The sequence below is a fragment of the Strigops habroptila genome, chromosome 12 (assembly GCF_004027225.2).
Source record: "Strigops habroptila isolate Jane chromosome 12, bStrHab1.2.pri, whole genome shotgun sequence".
Lineage (NCBI taxonomy): Eukaryota > Metazoa > Chordata > Aves > Psittaciformes > Psittacidae > Strigops > Strigops habroptila.
The window spans coordinates 18,302,468-18,320,034 of NC_044288.2; the positions used below are offsets into that span (position 1 = coordinate 18,302,468).

Consider the following 17,567-nt stretch of genomic DNA (forward strand, 5'->3'; position numbering starts at 1 on the left):
CATTTTTCCATCCTAGGAGCTGTGCTACTTCTTCTCTTGGTATCATCACCTGTAACCATGCAAGTGCTTGTTGTGACTTGACCTTGCCTTGGCCAGGCTCAGGGCTAGGGGGTGCAAACCTCACTGTGTCTTTGGGCAAAGCGCTATCTGGATTCCCAGATCCAGTCTTTGCCCAGGACTAAGGTAGGTAGTTGGGACTTGAAGGCATTCCCTGGCCGTGGTCTGGTGTTGGACAACGCAAGTGGAGCATGGTTTGGAGGCAGAGTGTGGCTTGTGGCCTTCTGGTGCTGATTTGCAGACAACAGTGTTATCTCTTCAGTATTTGTCAGAGCTGCTGTGCCCCTTTCATGAGATAATTAGGATGACATGTTATTAGCTGATTACTGGGGAAACATATATTTACTGAGGATTTACTCTGGAAACAACATTAATCTCCTGTATAGTTGCTAAACCCCCATAAATAATCTGATTTTGATAATCAATTGCTGTTGCAGCCCCCCCATAAATCTTGATTAAATGCACATTTAATTCACATAAAGTTGCCAAATTTGCTTGTACATTTCTGTCCTGCTGTTTGCCTCAGGCAGATGTCTATGTATGTACAAGCTGAAGTCTGTTTATCAGACAGCCTGAAACCAGAGTGTGGTTTGCCAAGGCGGAGCAGTAACAGCAACACTCCTCTCCTGTGGTCCCCCATGGAGATCCCAGTACATCCCAGCTTCCTGCTGCCAGAGCTGCTCAAACACAAGTGCTTTGCAAACATCACTGTTGCATGGTCCTGCCCTGGCTGTTTGTGCTGGGGTTTGCAGTGATGCACTGGATGCGATCCTGTGTAACCTGGCCTAAGTGGCCGGGGTTTGGACAAGATGATCTCCAGAGGTCCCTTCCAACCATAATGATTCTGTGAGGGCAGCAGAAGCAACCATAGGAGACTGCAGCAGGAGCAACCCGGCTTGCCCAAGGCACATGAGCACGGGTGTGCTCATGGAGGGGCAGGGAGGAGAGATGCGGTTGCTGAAACCCATGCAGAGGCTTTCAACAGTGCTGGCCTGTCATGGGAGCTGAGGTTGTGTTGGGCTTGGTTGGGTCCTGATCACCTTTGGGCCAGCAGCAGGGACTTCAAGCCTTGGTGCTGACAGATGGGTCAGAGGGGGAAGAAGCGGGGATGTGCAGGGAGGAGGTGGCTGGCTGAGTCCAGCTCTGTGTGTTGTAGGGACCACACTAATGGTGTGCACCCCAGGGAGGGCTGGGCTTATTGTGGCAGGGCTCTGGAGGTGCTGGTGACATGGGTCCATGCTGGGGAACCTGGGAGGAGTGTGGTAAACTGCCTTTCATGGTGTGGGCTTTCATTCCTCACATGCACTGCTTGGGTGCTGAGCCCACAGCTACAGGGACTGATGTTCTTAGGGGTGCAGCATCCCCATTCCTGCTGCCTGTGCCGGCAGCGTCAGCTTGGGCTGTGATGATCTTGGTGATGGGGACTGCACTAAGGGAGCCATAAAAGAAACGATGAAGCTGTTCGAATTGCTGGGAAGACATCTCTATGAAGATCTCCTCCTGAGCCTGGCTGGAGCCCAGCCTGCTAATTATTGTGGTAGGGGAAATACACAAACATACAGATGGCAAGGAGAACAAAAACTGCTGTCTTTTAATATCGAAACTCAGTTTCCATCCAACTGAAACCGACACATGGCAGAAGCTAAACAGTAACAGCTTTGAGTGAGCACCTCAGCAGCCTGTGCAGGAGCTCTAGGTGCTGTGGCAGAGCACAGAGTGGGATCTGCCTTTCCCACGGCAGCGGGATGGACCTAAGCCCATGGCAGCTGCTGGTGGAGGAGCAGGAAAGCCAGGCTGTGGTGGCGACTGGCTGTGCATACGTGTGTGAGCGCACACCTATGTGATAGGAGCCAGCCACGGGCAAGGCTTCAGCTGCCAAGAGCCCCAGGATGGCTCTGCACCAGGGGTGACCTGTGGCTGCTCCATCCTGCTCTGTCCCAGGGACTCCTTAGTGCATCCCTGTGTTGCAGAGAGAGAGTTTCCTCCCTCTCAACCCACCCTTCACCTTTGCTAGGTGGCTCAGAGCCTCAGATGTGGTCATCTGCGCTGTCACTGCAGTTGCCTGGCTCCCCATCACCATGCTCAGGGGTGCTGCTGGTAGGGGAGCATCCCCTCTGGGATATCTTTCTGTTGACCCTTGCAGTGCCAAGGGGTTGCGTTCTTCATAGCTTGTACAAGATGCTGTATCCCATGGGGTTTCACCCTAACTATAGGCACTAAGGATGGGATCGGTGAGCCTATCACAAGCAGCAAGGGGCTGGTGGCATGGTGTCTTCTAGCACCATGCTGAGGAGCCCGTGGATCAATGACTACCTGTCCTACAGTGCTTGTGGTGCCTCTAACCTGTTGGTGGCCATGGGGCTCCCTGGCACGGTGCTGGCCCCCACAGCACCCCACCACCTGCACAGCCGTGGTGCCTGCTGTGTTCCCCTCTGCCACTCGTACATAACCAGATTGTGTGAGCACAATCTTTTTAAGACCACTTAAAGGTTACATTTGGTACCTTTAACAGAATTAAAGCAGGGATCACAGTAGATTAAGAAAAGCAGTAAACACCCTCTGTGCTGCGTGGTGCTCGGCTGCAGGGACCTGCTGTGGGGTGGTCTATATGAGTTGACTGCAGGTGTCTGTTTTGTGTCTTCCAAACCCATGGTTGGCAGGCAGTGGGATGGTTCAGCAGGGCTCCAAAGGGATGTGGCAGTGCCCTTCATGCTGCAGCCCTGGACTGTGTTGCCCCCCTCCCAGGAGCACAGCTGATGAGATCCCAGTTGTTTTAGAAAGCACCTTCCGAGGATATAAGAGGGGATAGAGGAATTTGGAGCCTGCCAGAGAAGCTCCTGATGGTGTCCTGCCACCAGCCCTGAGCTGTAATTCATCCCCTGGAATGGGACTGGCTGGGGTTGGCTGGTGTTGAGCCTTCTGTCCTTCTGAGCACGCATTGATAGCATTGAGATTGCTCTGTAACATATACCCCTTCCATGCATCCTATTTATGGGGAGATTGTCCCCTCTGTGACGCCAGGGCTTGCTTTGCCAGCTGTCACCTCGAGTCCAAATTCCCATTTCATTGCATTAATATCTATACAGTGTCTCTGGATGGAGATTTGATTTCAGTTCCCTCTGTGGAGTGGAAGGAGTTAAAAATAGCAAATCCAACACCCCTCATTCCCTGGCGATGACGCAGTCTTTCAGGTTGGAGTTACAATGCTAGCATGAATGTGGTTTAAAATAAAACAAGTGAGTGCACTGCACTCTGCAGAATAGGAGAACAAGCTCCAGTGACATGGAGTCGTCCTCTGGTCTTCTAACCTCTGCCTGCAAAAGGCAAGAATTCCTCTTCCTTGCAGCGCTTGTATTGGCCAGACAAATGATGCTATGAGCAGAGTGATTAGTGGAGTAATACAGGAGATGTTCAGCCCATCAGGGAATCAACTGATTGCAGAAGAAACCAGAAAGAAATTAGCTCAGTGCATTATGGTTTGGGCTATCTTTCTAGAGCATCACATGCAGACCACCTTGCCAAGTATCGTCTGGATGGAGTGATGGGGGCAGAGAGGTGCTGGGCTCAGCAGCGCTGTGCTCCCCCTGCAATAGCAGGGTGCAGGCTGACCCCATAGATCCTCTCCAGAAGTAGATACCAGGCTATGCAAGCAACAGTCTGCTGCAGGGTGGCGGGTTGCCAGCCTGGCTCCATCTCTTCTAACAGGGCTGTTTCTCTGATCTGGCATAGAAAATCCTAAATCCCCACATTTTTCACTCTCCAGACACTGCCCTAGTTTAAAAATGCTGGCTCCTGGCTTGCTTTGTAATATTTTAAATATAGCATCCTTTATGTTATTGATGCATGCACCATATGTTTTGAAAACTGCAATGAAATCCATTGGGCTTGTGGGTGGAGGTTAAAGGGAAAAAGCATTTCCATACGGGAAGCCGCAAATACAAAACACAGCAGCAAACAGAAAATCCTTCCATGCATCAGCCAGGAATAAGCTCCTTTCTGTCCTGGCTGTCTCCGGCGTGCTCGTGTGCGTGTGAGGAGCGAGCCTCAATGTTTCCATTGTGTCAGCTCCTGTCCCGGACACCCTGGCACTGACTCCACAGCCTCCTCCAAGGCCCAGCGGGAGATGCCACCGTGTCGGAGGCCATCTGACAGCTCCTTTGCCCTTTCCCTTCCTCAGAAAGCCCTTTTGCTGCTTTTGGGTTGGGGTTTTTGTTGGTTTGGGGGTGGTTTTGTTGGTTGGGATGGATCCCTCCTGCTAAAGCTCGCCCAGGCTGCTGCATCCCTGGCTGGTGGCAACGGGTGGGCTTTGGCAGGGAGGGGAGAGTCCCCCTGTGCTCCCATGCAGCACTGCCTGCCTCCCAGCACTGAACACAGACTCTATTTAGCAGGAAATTTGGCCTCGGCAAAATGATGAGCTAATGGTTTTCATCTCCTGGCCAGGACATCAAGTTTAGTCTCTTCTACCGCGCACATCTGGTACCCCTTGACTCTGGGACCCAAAGGCATCCTCTCACATGGACCCTCCAAAGCTGTCCAGTCTGTTTAGAGCAGGAAATAGCATCGTGTGGGCTGGGGCTGGGTCCAGCCCCCCGCCAAGGCACGCTCTCCCTTCGTGCTCGCTGTGTGAGCTGTTTGTAGCTCACCCACTTGTCACGCATCATGAATAAGATCTGGGGGAGGAGATGGGCTCTGGCCAGTGCTTGGCTGCCTCCCTCAAGACCTCCCAGGCCCCTTCCTCAGCCAGCATCACCGCAGCGGAGAGGCTGGGGTGGCCCAAAGCTCCTGCTGGGGGTGGCAGCTCCAGTTTGGCCCCATGCTTGGAGGGCAGGTGGGATGCAGTGGCCATGTGTGCTGAGGGAGGGAAATGTCACAGGATGCTGGAGGAAGGGATGTGGGGAAAGCTTTCATGTTTGTTCTTGCTCTGCAGCATCTCATTGCACTGGAGATTCAGGGCTGGGTCTGTGTCACCCCATGGGGCACACATGCCCTGGGGATGGCAGGGTCCAGCAGCGGGGCAGAAGGTGGCTGCTATGGAGGCGTCCTCCATAGAACGTGCCCTGAGGTGGTTGTCCTGCACCTGGGATCCACAGAGGGCCACCAGGAGCAGCCCTGTGTCTCTGTGACTGCTCAGGTTGGGTTTGTGCTCATTGAGACCCTTGTCCTAGGGTAGTCCCCAGCCCTGCTTTGGGCTGCAGGCAGCGCTCAAGCCATGGGTGTGTGATGTGTCTGTGTGCAGGATGCACTCATCTGCCTCACACCCCCTCGCTCGTACACGATTTAGTTGTATCTGTAACAGCTCAGGCAAGGCTCTTATTGAGCTGAACCAGATGTAAGGATGAAATCCCATCTTCAGCCTCTCAGCAGGGATCCCTGCTCGCCTGCCTCAAATCAACCTTTCTGCAGCCCAAAATGCTGATCTCGGAGAGTGCTGCACATCTGCTGGGGAGGCAGCGGCTGGCGGGAGCAGTCCTGGCTGCATGTGGCAAGCAGGAGATGCCTCCGGCTGTGGGTCGGGGCTGGGATGCTGCAGAGAGGTGTGAGAGGGCAGGAGTGTATTTGCTGACTCTGACCATGTCATTGGGTTTGTGTGTAAAGGGGTGGGTTAGTGCAGTGCTGTAGGAGCCTGGTCTTGCCTCTCCTGGAAGGTGCCACAAGGGCTCCGGACCTGAAGGGCTGTGAGCACCCAGTGCAGGGCTGGCATGCACAGCACAAGGCAGGGGCTCTCCGCAGCTCCTGATGGCTCCTGTATCCCTGCATCACCCTGGGCATTGCTCCTGCTGCTCATTGCTTCATCAGACCTTCTAAATTGAGGCTGACCCTCTGAATCAGGAGGCAATCCCTCAAGAGGGACCTGTTCTGGCTTTCTGGGCCCAGATCCAGCATCTTAGCAGCCTCCCAGGTAAAGAGCCGATGTGCATGCATGCAAGCATCTGCTTGGGGCATCCGAGTGCATGTGTCCCCCGTGTTGGTAGAGCGCCTGTGTCATCATCTGCTGGGGTGAGAGGGAGAGAGAAGAGCTCTGGGTTCATACCCTGGGGATGCCTGCTGGCTGGCTGCATCCTCCATCTCTCCTTCAGCTTGCACACACACAAGTGCCCCTCGTGCTCTCCCCCCCATGGCTTCACTGCTCTGTTTTTCTTGAAAGCAAAGCAAATCAATAGTTGTCTGCGCTCCCTGGCAGCTCCACGCAGCTCCCGAGCCCTACACCAAGCACCAAAGCCATGACCCAAGCTTAGGGTGAAAGTGCCTTGTGCAGGGACCTTAGTGTGGCTGTGGAGAGCTCAGTGAAAATGGGATCTGGTCCTGCAGTGATGGCCCAGGGCCCTGTGGGCTTGCTCATGGGGCGAGAGCAGCTCTGATGTGGTCCCCTCAGCCCCTGTTTGATACCTCTTGGTAGCCAGGATGTTTTCCTGGCTGCACTTGCAGGGAGACCTGTCAGAGCTGGCAGCACAGTTCACCTTGTAGTCATCAGGGCATGGAGATGCCACATATCCCACATGCTGCGGGAAGCATCTCGCTTCCCAGCACTGCTAGTCCCAAGTCGCTGGTGGAGGTTTCATAGCGCTGCGGTGGATCTGGATAGCAGTTGGACAGCCAAATACTGGGGAGCTGCATCAGCAGAGAGCAATCCTGCTTACCCCAGAAACATGGTTGGCACTGCCACGGTCCTTGCTGATGCCCCACTGAACTTGGGCTCTGGCATCCTAGAGCCTCGGCCACCTCTGGGCATTGCAGCCAGGGCTGGCCATGCGATGGCTGTTGCTTCCCAGCTTCACTGGGGCACAGCCCCCCTGCACCGAGCTGTTCTGGGACTCCTTCGGGAGTCCGATCTTGTGTCGGAGCTGGGTGTGAGCTCCAGGGCTGGGAATAGCTAATGTCCTTGCAATGATTTTAAGAGGAAGAAGGAAAGCAAGTGCTTGGCTTGCAGAGGTGTGCAGCATCCTTGCTCCTGTTGGGCAATGGGCAGAGGGGGCTGCTCGCTGTCCTGCTAGAACCACCCCAGAGCAGGACCTAGGACTGGCTCCTGGCATTGCCGTGCTGTCCCCTTCTGTTTTAGCATCACTCCTTGCTCCAGGCTCACCACAGCTCCTGCCCTGGGCAGCCATGCAGTTCAGCCATTATTAATTAAAATGCAATCTACCCTTTCTCTTCCTCTCCCCGAGACACCAAGAACTGCTAAAATATTCTCAGGGATAATAGGGAGGGGAATTAAATAGGAGCCGTGAAATTTGAGCTGTGTCTTTTGGAGATTTATTGCCATTCCTAGAGCCTGCGATTCCCTGTTGAGTACTATATCTCCAGCCCCACGCTGGGTGGAAATACCATGCCTGCCTGCGAGACTGGGCACGCCGTGTAAGATGTACATGCAGCTGCGGCACGGTCAGCCAGAGTGCAGATATGGTGCACCAGGTGCTGCGGGATCTCTTTTCCATGAGCCACCGCAGGGGCTCAACTCCTCGTCTCTGCCCTGTGTGGGTATTTGCAGCACTCGGTGCCAGCTCTAGGATGCAGCCTGTGGTCCCTATGAGACAGGCACTCTGGGTGTGATGCTGCATGTTAAGATGAGAACAGTGTTGCTTGTGGAGGGCAGTGCTGGTGAGCAGCAGCCAAGAGGATTTTGCCTGTAGCTTTGAGCGTTGAGCCCAGGAGGGTGCAGTGGAAGGAGCAGTCCCAGCCCTTGCCCCGCCTGCAAGGGGGGATGCTGGATGCACAGCCTTCCTTCTCCCACATCTCCCAGTCCTTCCATCCCTCCTGCAAATTGCTGCTGGGAGTGGGAGCATGTGCAAGGTGGGGAGCACAGCAGCAGGGTCTAAGCATTCCAGACCCTTCTTGGAGGGATGAAACAGGAGGAACTGCCCGGTGCTGTTAGTCATTGCAAAAAATCCCCAAATCCCAGCTGCATCCAGGTTAGGGGGCAGGTTGGGCCTGGCATGGGGAGGCAGCAGCCACCCTCCCTTGGGGTCCTGCTCTCACCCAGTTTGGGGGTCTGTGAAGCCCAGAGCTCTGCTGGAAGGGGCTTCCGTGATGCCTGCAGACAGGCAAACGTGCTAGCACGAGGCATCCTGCCTATGGTTGCAGTTCAAGGAGATCTTGTTGCCATGACAAGCTGTACAAGTATTATCTGGGAAAAAAGACCCCGGAAGCACTTGGTGGCGATGGGAGAAAAGCAGCCGGCGCAGAGGGCACATACATACGTACCGTGCCAGCCATGCAGTTGTGGCTGCAGGCACAAGGTATTCACCTGCACACACTGAACTCCTAACATGCATTACCTTCCAGTGTTACACCCCAAAGACCTCCTGCCTTGCTCCAGCCCCCTCCTTAGCTCCGTGCCCCTCAAACTCCCACACACAGGGGTGCGCAGCCATGGTCCTGGTCTCTCACTGTTCTCCAACCCCTGTGCAGCCATCCTGGCAAAGGGAGGATGTTAGTGAAGCTCTCAAGAGATGCCAGCCCCATGCTGCAGTGATTGCATGGCAGTGCAGGCTTGTGCCCCCCAAACCCTCTACTTCTTCATTTAGTTAGTAGTAGGGGCTGGTGAGTGATGGTTAAACTCTAAAGGATGGTTCTGCTGTTAAATACCCCAGTGCCCTGAGTGGGTGCTGCTGCTGGAGTGAGAGCATCAGCAGTGAGGGGTGCAGTCCAGCTCTGGGCACCTACCCCATGGCACAGAGCAGCGTGGGGCTGGGAATGCCCTTTAAGCCTGTGGCAGGGTACTTGTTCTCCTCTTTTGCGTAGAGGTGGCAAAAGGACCTGTTTCCCTGGACGGTCCTCTGGGCATGACTGTGCTGCAACCCTGAGGATGCCACACACAGGCTTGTTCCCCCCGGTGCTCCTTGGCTGCTACCAGGCAGGATGGTTGTTGGGACAGCGTGCTCCCTGCCTCGCCAGCCCAGGGACTAGCTGTCAGGCTGGGGAGGCTTGTGAGCACTACACAAGGCTTTCTGTTGTCCCGCTGCTGTGTGCTCAAGTCTTCACATCTCCCTGCAGCTGCAGGAACTCAAAGAGCAACTTTTTCCTCGAGAATCTGTAAGAATCACAATTGCTTTCAGCAAAGCAGGGACATGCGGGGGCCCTGGGTGTGCCAGAGGAGGTACAACGGCTGCAGCCCTGGCCAGCAGCGGGGTTTTGGGTTTCCCCGGCACGTTGCAGCCCTGCCTGCGCCGGGGAAGCAAACATCCTGCGGGCAGGCAGGGCAGCAGCCGGCAGCGGGGTCAGCGCGGGGAGACAATCGCTGCTTCCTCAGCGCTCGCGTTGGGAGAATAGTTTCCATGAAGGCAGCCAGAAACAAACTCTGCTCCGTGGGCAGGGCCCTCGCTGTTCACTGCTGCAGCTTTTTCCCTTCTCCCTTCTATCCTCTTTCTCTTCTCCTTCTTTCTATCCTTCTTTACCCTTGTCCTTTGTCTCTGGGGTGTTTTCTCCCCTTTCAGAGCAGAAGCAGTGTGTCCTCCCACAGTCCAGCTCCCACCCCAGCGCATGGTTCTGCCATGCCTTTGCTGTTAGCACGAGGCTTTGTCACCCATTTAGGCACCTTCCCACGCCGCTGGCCAACCACAGCAACTGCCACCACTTGAGTGTGTGTGACAGTGACAGTTTGCTGCCTCCTACCAGTTCCAGCTTGACATGAGCTCTGGGGAACCCCCCCAGCGTGGGGGAACCCCGCCCAGCACTGGCTGCTTTGCTTCCCAGCACGGTGCTGGGAGCCTGGGGAGCAGAGCAAGAGGAGAGGGTGGTTGTGCCCGCTCCATCCCTCTGCACGGGCAGTGCTGCCCGTGTGGTGCAAAGCACAGTGCTGGCAGCTCTCTGTGCTGTGCCCACTGCCCTGTCCCTCATCCTTTGCTCCTGCCATCCCACAGAAGCAGGGCCTGAGCCTTCGAGCATCCTGAGGTGAGGTTCAAATCCAAGTGAGCACCAGGATATGGGGCTGGAGCAGGACCAGAGTGTGCATTTGAGCTTATCAAGCCTGCTGCAGGGTTTCTCTGGCTGCCAGCCCTCCTAGGAGAGGTTGTGGAGCATAGACGGGCCAGGCAGTGGCACAGGAAGAGCAGTGAGGGTGCTGTAGGGTGGGAGCAAGGGGCTGGCACCTTTGCCCTGCACCCTTGACCTATTTCTCCTCAGAAGGGGCTTGCACAGAGCTTAGCCGCAGTTATCCTCTGTGATACCCAGCCATGATCATTCAGGTCCTCCCCGTGATACCTGGCTAAAGAGGACTACTCCTTGCCCTGTGTGATGCCGGTGCTGGCCCAGCATCCCCATCCCAGCATCCCCATCCCAGCCCCATCCTGCTGCCGCAGCCTCTCCTGCATGGACTTTGCCGCTTGGCTCCGCTGGCCACCATCCTTGCAGCACCCACACCTTGTCTGTGTCCTGTGTCACACTGAGGAAGGTGATGCAGTGCGGGAGTGACAGCAGTGAGGGGCAGGGGACAGCGTGAGGCAGGTGGAAGCAGTAATTGGCCATGATCTAATTAGGGAAGCCGAGGGCTCGATTAGGAGCTGTGACACACTGGAGGGGTTTTAGCTGTAAGTTGCAGATGGCTCTCTTTGCGAGCTGGGATGGTAGAGGAGAGGCTGGCATGGACTTGCTGGGGGCTTGTAATCCTGCCTGCACGATGCTCTGTGCTGACTAATGGGACTGTTTTCTCATGGCTTGGAAATATCTCAGTGCCTGGTCTGCGTAAGGAGGGTGGTCCCCATTGCTCCTAGCCCACGTTCCCCACACTGTTTTCCACTCCCTGTCAGTGCCCATCACAGCCCACTCCTGTGCTGCATGCATGGGGGCAGTAACAGATGCAAAGCAAACACTGGGAGGAGCAGCTGGAGCCACTTCAGGCTCAAACTGTCCCACAGCAGATCCATGGTACCTGCCCTCAGCCCATGCCTTTATTGGGAGCACCCCGCCTGCCCCAGCTTAAAAACGTAAATATTAAGTAAGGAACCATGTGACATTTCTGGCTTTTACTTAAGGGAAAGATCAGAACAGAAAATATTTTGACCAAAAGTAAATACGTAATTTTCTCCTTGATCAAAATGACTTTTATCTGCGGAAGCTGGATGGAAAGCAGTGGCCAGCTGCCCGAGCACCACCGCGGCCTTGCAGATGTCACAGCACGTGTCAGATGTGCCCCCGGAGCCGAGCATCCCTGCTGGCCCCTTCCTTTATCTCAGGGGTGATTTGGCTGGCCTTTCAGCATGTCAGTGCTGATGGCCCACACTGTGCCCCTAACCCACCTACCCACTGCCAGCAGCCCCCAGCGCCTTTCCCCATCATCACCACCTCAGCCCGGTGCTGGGATGGGCAAGCAGCCACGCAGCCGGAGCAGGCTCATTCCGGCATGTCAGGCTCGGAGGCAGCCCCACAGGACGCCTGGCTGCGGCTCTCCCGCACCTGCCTGCAGCACCGGCATCATTTGGCTCCAATCCCATCTTTCCCTTCCTCCCCAAGGGGTTTTTGTGGCTGTGTCCGAGCTCTTTGGCCGCTGCAGGACAGCAGGCAGGAGCTCTCAGCCCTGCTGGTGATGAGAAACCCATATCCCACGGCTGCTGGAGCTCCCACCCTTCCTCCCGGCCACCCTTGGGGCACAGCGCAGCTCCTGGAGGGGAAATCCTCGCCCTTGGGGCTCGGAGTTGGCTGGGTCACCCTGCATCCCTGCTGCAGCAAGAGGATTTGGGGTGCTGGCTCCCAGCACCTCTTTCTCCCCGCATCCCAGTGGGGTTTCTTTTGCACCCCCTCACTCTCTGCCCCCAGCCCGGCACATTGTGTCCCATCAGCCGTGCTTCATCCCAGCCTCTCCCTCGGTCTCCAGTGCTTCCAGCAAAATTCTTTTCTGGCCAGTCACTGCCGCCCCTCGGCCTCGACGCCTGCAGGGCCAGCGCACACTGGCGGGGCTGGGCTTCCTCTTCCTGAGCCGCTGCAGCCCCTGCCATGCTCCCAGCCTGCTCCTCGCCTTCGCCCAGTGCCGTGGCATCAGCCTTCCCTAGGGACACGAGGGCCCGGGTTCTGCCAGCCCAGCCCACCCCACCTCAGGGTGCTCATCGGGGTGCCTGGCTTCCCTCACCCTTGCCATCACCACTGCCCGCATCCCATGGATGGCATCCCTGTGCCATGCTGGTCCCACCACCCCCAGTGGGTTTGTGTGAGAGGATGATTTACAGCCCCACTTAGCGCAGGGGATGTGCAGAGGATGAGTGTGGTCAATTGCTCACTGCGGGGAGCAGGGAGAAGTGGGAGGCAGCTGCTGCTGGAAGAGGGCTCAGCCCTATGGAGGTGTGAGGACTCCTGACACACTGCTGCTGCTGCTCCCCCTCACCTCCCAGCATCCATCCCAACTCCCAGGCTCGCTCCCAGCACCCATGGAGCTGGATCCCATGCTGACACCCACAGCACCCAGCAAGGACACCTCTCCTATGTGCAGCCTGCACCCACTTGCGCACATCTCACTGCACATGCCAGAGCCACAGCAGCACCCCCAGGCTCAGCTTCCCACAGTGGTACCACCTCTCATTATTAATTAAAGTTTGAATGCTTTGCTCTTCCACAGTCCCCTTCACCTGTGGCTCTCCAAGCATTGTGCAAATATTAATTACCGGTAATTAATTAAATCAGGCCTCCCCATTCCCCTGTGGAGATGCTGTCTCATAAACATGCTGATAGCAAACATGGTGTCAGGGCAGACTCTTCCAATTACCTGTTGCTAATGATGCACGCTCCACCTGCAGCAGTTTCTACCTAATTGATCTTCCTGGAAGGCTGATGGGCTGGGAGGAGGAGATAGGTGGGAAACCAGCAGGATCTGGTTAGATCCCAGTAAGGGATGGTGGATGGTTCTTTATAAATGCCCCTGGGTGTCCAATTCCAGCTTGTGCTCCTGGAAACTTGGTCCTGGTTTGCTGCTGGTGAGGTTTGGAGCTTTCTTTGGAGCTTTTCACCCCTGAGCTATCTTGGGAGGCTGTGCCCTATTACTTGCGTTGGTGTTGAGCTGCTATCCCTTTATGATGGGGATCATCTCCCATCAGCCTCATCCTTCTGAAGGGCTCAGCGTGTTTCAGAGGCAGTGTAAGGGTTTGGTATTCCCCCACCCTGCTGCTCCTTGGTGGAGGGCTGGCAGGAAGAGGATAGGAAGGCAAACAAGGCTGTTGACCCTCCTGAAACAGAAGGTTGGTGCTGTGGGAATGAAGGAGGGGGATTGCCCAGGGATGCACGGCAGGAACTTGCAGATCACTCGCTGCAGCATAGCTGGGAGCATCTCTCGGGCAAGGTCCCTCTTCCCTCCTGGGGCACAAAGCTTCTTTACGCACCCTTAGGTACTGTCTGGGGGCAGTGTCTCCCCCCTCCCAGGTCACAGGCTCCCTTGCTTACGTATGGCTGTCGCTGTCTGTCTCTAAGCCCACGCAGGGCATGGATCCCTGACCGGAGGTACCACCGTAATCCGGATCAGTGGGAAATCTGTTGGGTGCGGAGGCAGCCCTGGCTGCAGCCACAGCAGATCAAGCACCACACAGGACATGGGGCATCCCTGCAGGAGCCCTGGACAACCTCTTGCACTGCATCGTAGTGCACGAGTGCATTAACTGCTGAGCGAAGCCAGCTTAATTCCCACTCTGCGAGCAATAGGAGCAGCAAACTGGGGTGAGATTAAGGCATTCCTCGGGCAGCTCCCTCGCTCCCACTGCTGTATTCCAGCCTGCGAGGCCACTAATGCTACTTACATTATTACTGGATTATTTGGGTGTAATGAGCTTTGCCCTGCTCAGCTGTGCCCCCGCTCAGGGGTGTTGTGATGTGTAATACTTCCTGTGCAGGGCCACGAGGCGGGCAGCTGCCTGCTCACAAACAACCAGAGCCCCAGCAACACAATGCGTTAATGTTCCCAGAGCGAAATTCCAGCGTGGACCGGAGGTTAATCACAAATCAGGGAGCTTTTGGCAGAATGCTGAACAAAGCTGGCAGGCGGGAGGGTGACGGTGCCTAAGCCGGGTCCTGACCCATCTCCATGGGTACAAATAAGAGTGACCGTATCGGTTCTGCCTGTGCCAGTGGTGTAAGGCAGCTATAAGCATCTCTTCTATCCTCGACTCCTTTTCCTTTGCCTTCATTCCCATCAGAGCTGCCAGTGCAGGGGCTTGGCGATGTGTTGCTATGGACACCAGGAAGTTTCCCCTGGAGACCAGAAGCCCGGAATAAGTGATGCCTGCATTTTCTGACATTGATTTTTTTTTTTTTTTTCTCCTTCCTTTTTTTTTTATTATTAATGTTTGTTTAAGTGTTGATTAATTCCAGCCTCTCACTCCACCTCCCTCCTGCTTTTCTCTCCAAGCTTTATGGATTGCCATGGCTGGGTCCCAGGGCTTGGCTTCTGCTTCATTCTAGGCGAGGGTGTGAGCATGGGGTGTGTGGGAGGAAGCTTCAGTGCTGTAACTCTTGCTCTGCTGGAGACCCCTCCAGAAGAGATCCCCCCCTTTATTCCAGACATCCTGTTGGGGTCAGGCCTGGATCCCCCCAGGCTGCTGCAGAGCTCATGGGCTCCCACCAGCAGCAGCCACCACAGGAGGTCCTGCACCCCTTTTCCCAGGGATTGTTCCTCCCTGCTCCCTTTACAGGTATCTCTCATCATAGAATCATAGAATAGTTAGGGTTGGAAAGGACCTTAAAATCATCTAGTTCCAACCCTCCGGCCATGGGCATATTTAGGATCTCAAAGTGATTTAGACCTAGTCTAGTTAGTGTATCTGCTGGTCTGAGCTCCAGACCTGAATCCCATCTGTAGCTCCTGTTGGCACTGCAGTGCCCTTTAGTACCTTGGGTACCTCGTTGGCCTCTGAGAGCTGCAAGAGCAGGGTCAGGAGGGAAGTCCCAGCAGCTCTTAGAAGCTCACGTTGGGGCTGGAGCCTGAGCTTACCTGGAGACACTCACAGGAAAGCACCTCGGCTTTCCTTGCAGCCCTCAGGTCGGGCTGGGCAAGGCAGGGTGGAGTGGTCAGGGAGAGTCAGCCCATTTTCCCAGTGCTGCACGTCCCCAGAGCGTGTCCCTGGGCACTTGGCGCATGGGATGGGGTTTTACTGTGAGACAGTCTCAGTGTCACTTTGACTTCTCTTTCTTTGCTTTTGAAGCCAATAATGGGCTGTTTCTGTTCCCTGCCACATGATCTGCCCCCCAGGTGAATGAGGAGCCTCTCTGATGAGTGATCTCCTCTGTCCTGTGTCCTTTCCTCCCGGCTCTGGAGGGAGTTCACATACTAGGTTTCAGTCAGCTGCTTTTTCTTGTTCCTGGGAATGCAGTTCAGCACTGGGTCAGAAAGCCTTTGGTCCATTGAAATCCTGCCCTTCACTGCTCAAGATGCCTGAATTGCATTTCCCTCTGACATCTTACAGCAAGCAAATCCTTTGCTGCTTGGCCCCTGCCTGCAGCGGTTAGCATGGTGTCAGCTCCTGCGAGCATCCCGTGTGCTTGCAGGTGGGGCAGGGAAAGCAGGAGCTGCTCTCTAAAACGTGTACTGTGTCTGTTTGGGGATTGTGCTCAGACAGCAGAAAGACCTCCTGCTCCGTGCGGTTCCTCCCCTGGAGCATGGGGTGAAGCTGCCGAGCATCAGCCCTTCGTGGTGGTCTGCGGAGCTGCTGGGGGGGGATAAGGAGTGGAGGTGAGACTCAGCGCTATCTGCAGCAGGAGAAGGTCGGCTCTTGCCCACCTCCAGGGGACACGTGTTGTTCTGTCCTTCCCTGCAGCCCCCGGCTCAGCATAGAGCCCGCACGTGCTGCGATGTGGCTCCGGAAGGAGCAGTGGGACTGGGAATGCTGCTCCTCACTGAGGAGGTGACAGTCCCACCAGGGCCAAATGTTCAATTGCTGTGATGTTTGAAAGCTCCTTGAAAAATTACTTCTTTATCCAGTTCCTAACCAAACAAGTGGAAGCTCCACAAAAACAACAGTTCCTTCCCATGCTGCTGCCAAATCAGTGCTCGCTGGCCTGTGGCTGAGCAGGTCAGCAGCAAGCCAGGACTGCCCGAGGGCTGAGCGGAGCAGAGCTGGTGGGTAGCTGATCCATGCGTTGTCTTTCTGCACCTGCCTAGGAGACAGGAGAGCATCTGGGGAGCTCTGTGCGGCTTTGGGGTGATGGTGTGGGTGACCTGGTTATCCATGCAGGGACAGGGAGCAGTGCCTGGGCACTTATGGCTGCAGACCTGTGAGCCAAACACGGGTAAGTGGCTCTCTTGTGGGGACAGCAAAGTCCTGAATCCAGACAGGGATGTGCACCCAGTCACTTGTGCCAGCGCAGCCTCTGCTGTCCTTTGCCCTGATGCCTGGTGCTGTGTCGCAGTCACTGGAGGGCTCCTCTGCAGCTGAGGTCAGTGTGTGTCCCAAATGCTAACAGACCCTTCCCCTCTCTCGCTTTTCCCTCCCTCCTTTCTGCCAGCAGTTCCCTATCAGCAGAACCCCTACACCCCTGGGAGCAGCTCCACCGTCATCCAGTGCTATCGCTGCGGGGACACCTGCAAGGGCGAGGTGGTGCGGGTCCAGAGCAACCACTTCCACATCCGCTGCTTCACCTGCCAAGGTAGGAGGGTGCTGCCCCAAGAGCTGGTGGCTGGGCTGCCCCACAGCCCTGGGTGCAGTCTGGAGAGCAAAAGGCTGGGGATAGACCTACCTCATCCACCAGGATATGGCCACATGCCTGCGGGTGGCAGCTTCCCAGAGGGGTGGACATGGTGTGGTGCAGAAGGGGAGGTAAAGGCATGGCGTTGCAGGGTGCCCGCAGTGTCCCTGTGTGATGGCAGAGCTGGTGGGCTGTGAACAGGGGTGACAAACCTGAGCACCATCATTACCACCACTATGCCAACAGCCCTCACTGCGCTGGTCCCAAACATTTCCACGGCCCATCTGGGATCTGGGAGGGTCCCCGTGTCCTTCAGCCTCCTGCCTGCCCCCACATCGGGAGGAGGAGGAGGAGGAGGAGGTGATTCCAGCCTGGCTGAGAGGCAGCGAGGTGGGGGAGATGCCCCGAGTGGCTCCTGACGGGGCTGGGGGTGGGCGATGGATCACTGCCACTCGCACGTGGGATGGGGTCGAGGTGCTGTGGGGTGCGAATTGCTGCAGCAGGAACTCTGCAGCCCCCAGGGGCTGGCAGGAATAGAGAGGCTGCTTGAATCCTCTCTTGCACAGGAGCTGCAGAGCTGTAAAAGCTAACGGTGCAGAGCTCATGCTGAAGGGCTCCTTAGCGCATCTATTAAAGCAGCAGCTCTCAACCAGGCCAGTGGCTGCTTCTGTAGGTGGTAAAGCATCCCATTACCAGGGCTCTGGGCTTCCAAGCTCCCAGCACTTTGTACTAAGCAAGACATAAATCCCCATCCCCTTGGTCATGCTTTGCTGCTCGTCCCTTGGGAGCAGGGGGTTTGATCGGAGGGGACTTCCCCTGGGCTGTCCCCCCAGGTCTCTAGGAGGAGTGTGGGTCCCAGGTTGCCCCCAGGGCTGCCCTGCATGTGCGGGGGCTGTGCTGAGTCCCCTGTCCCTTCCCAG

At 56.0% G+C, this 17,567-nt stretch overlaps 1 protein-coding gene across 12 annotated transcripts in view; it reads left to right on the top strand.

Moving 5' to 3' along the window:
• ABLIM3 (actin binding LIM protein family member 3) overlaps nucleotides 1-17,567 on the top strand; it is a 51,447-nt gene that overhangs the window by 14,321 nt on the left and 19,559 nt on the right. For 11 of the 12 annotated variants that reach the window (XR_003994114.1, XR_003994115.1, XM_030504090.1 and 8 more), the window contains exon 2: nucleotides 16,471-16,608. Coding sequence is in view for 10 of the 12 variants with exons in the window: in XM_030504090.1 (XP_030359950.1) it covers nucleotides 16,471-16,608 (138 nt within the window). In the remaining 2 variants the exon portion in view is untranslated. Of the gene's footprint in view, nucleotides 1-16,467; nucleotides 16,609-17,567 lie in introns of all 12 variants that reach the window. The other variant, XM_030504089.2, reaches the window with a different exon arrangement.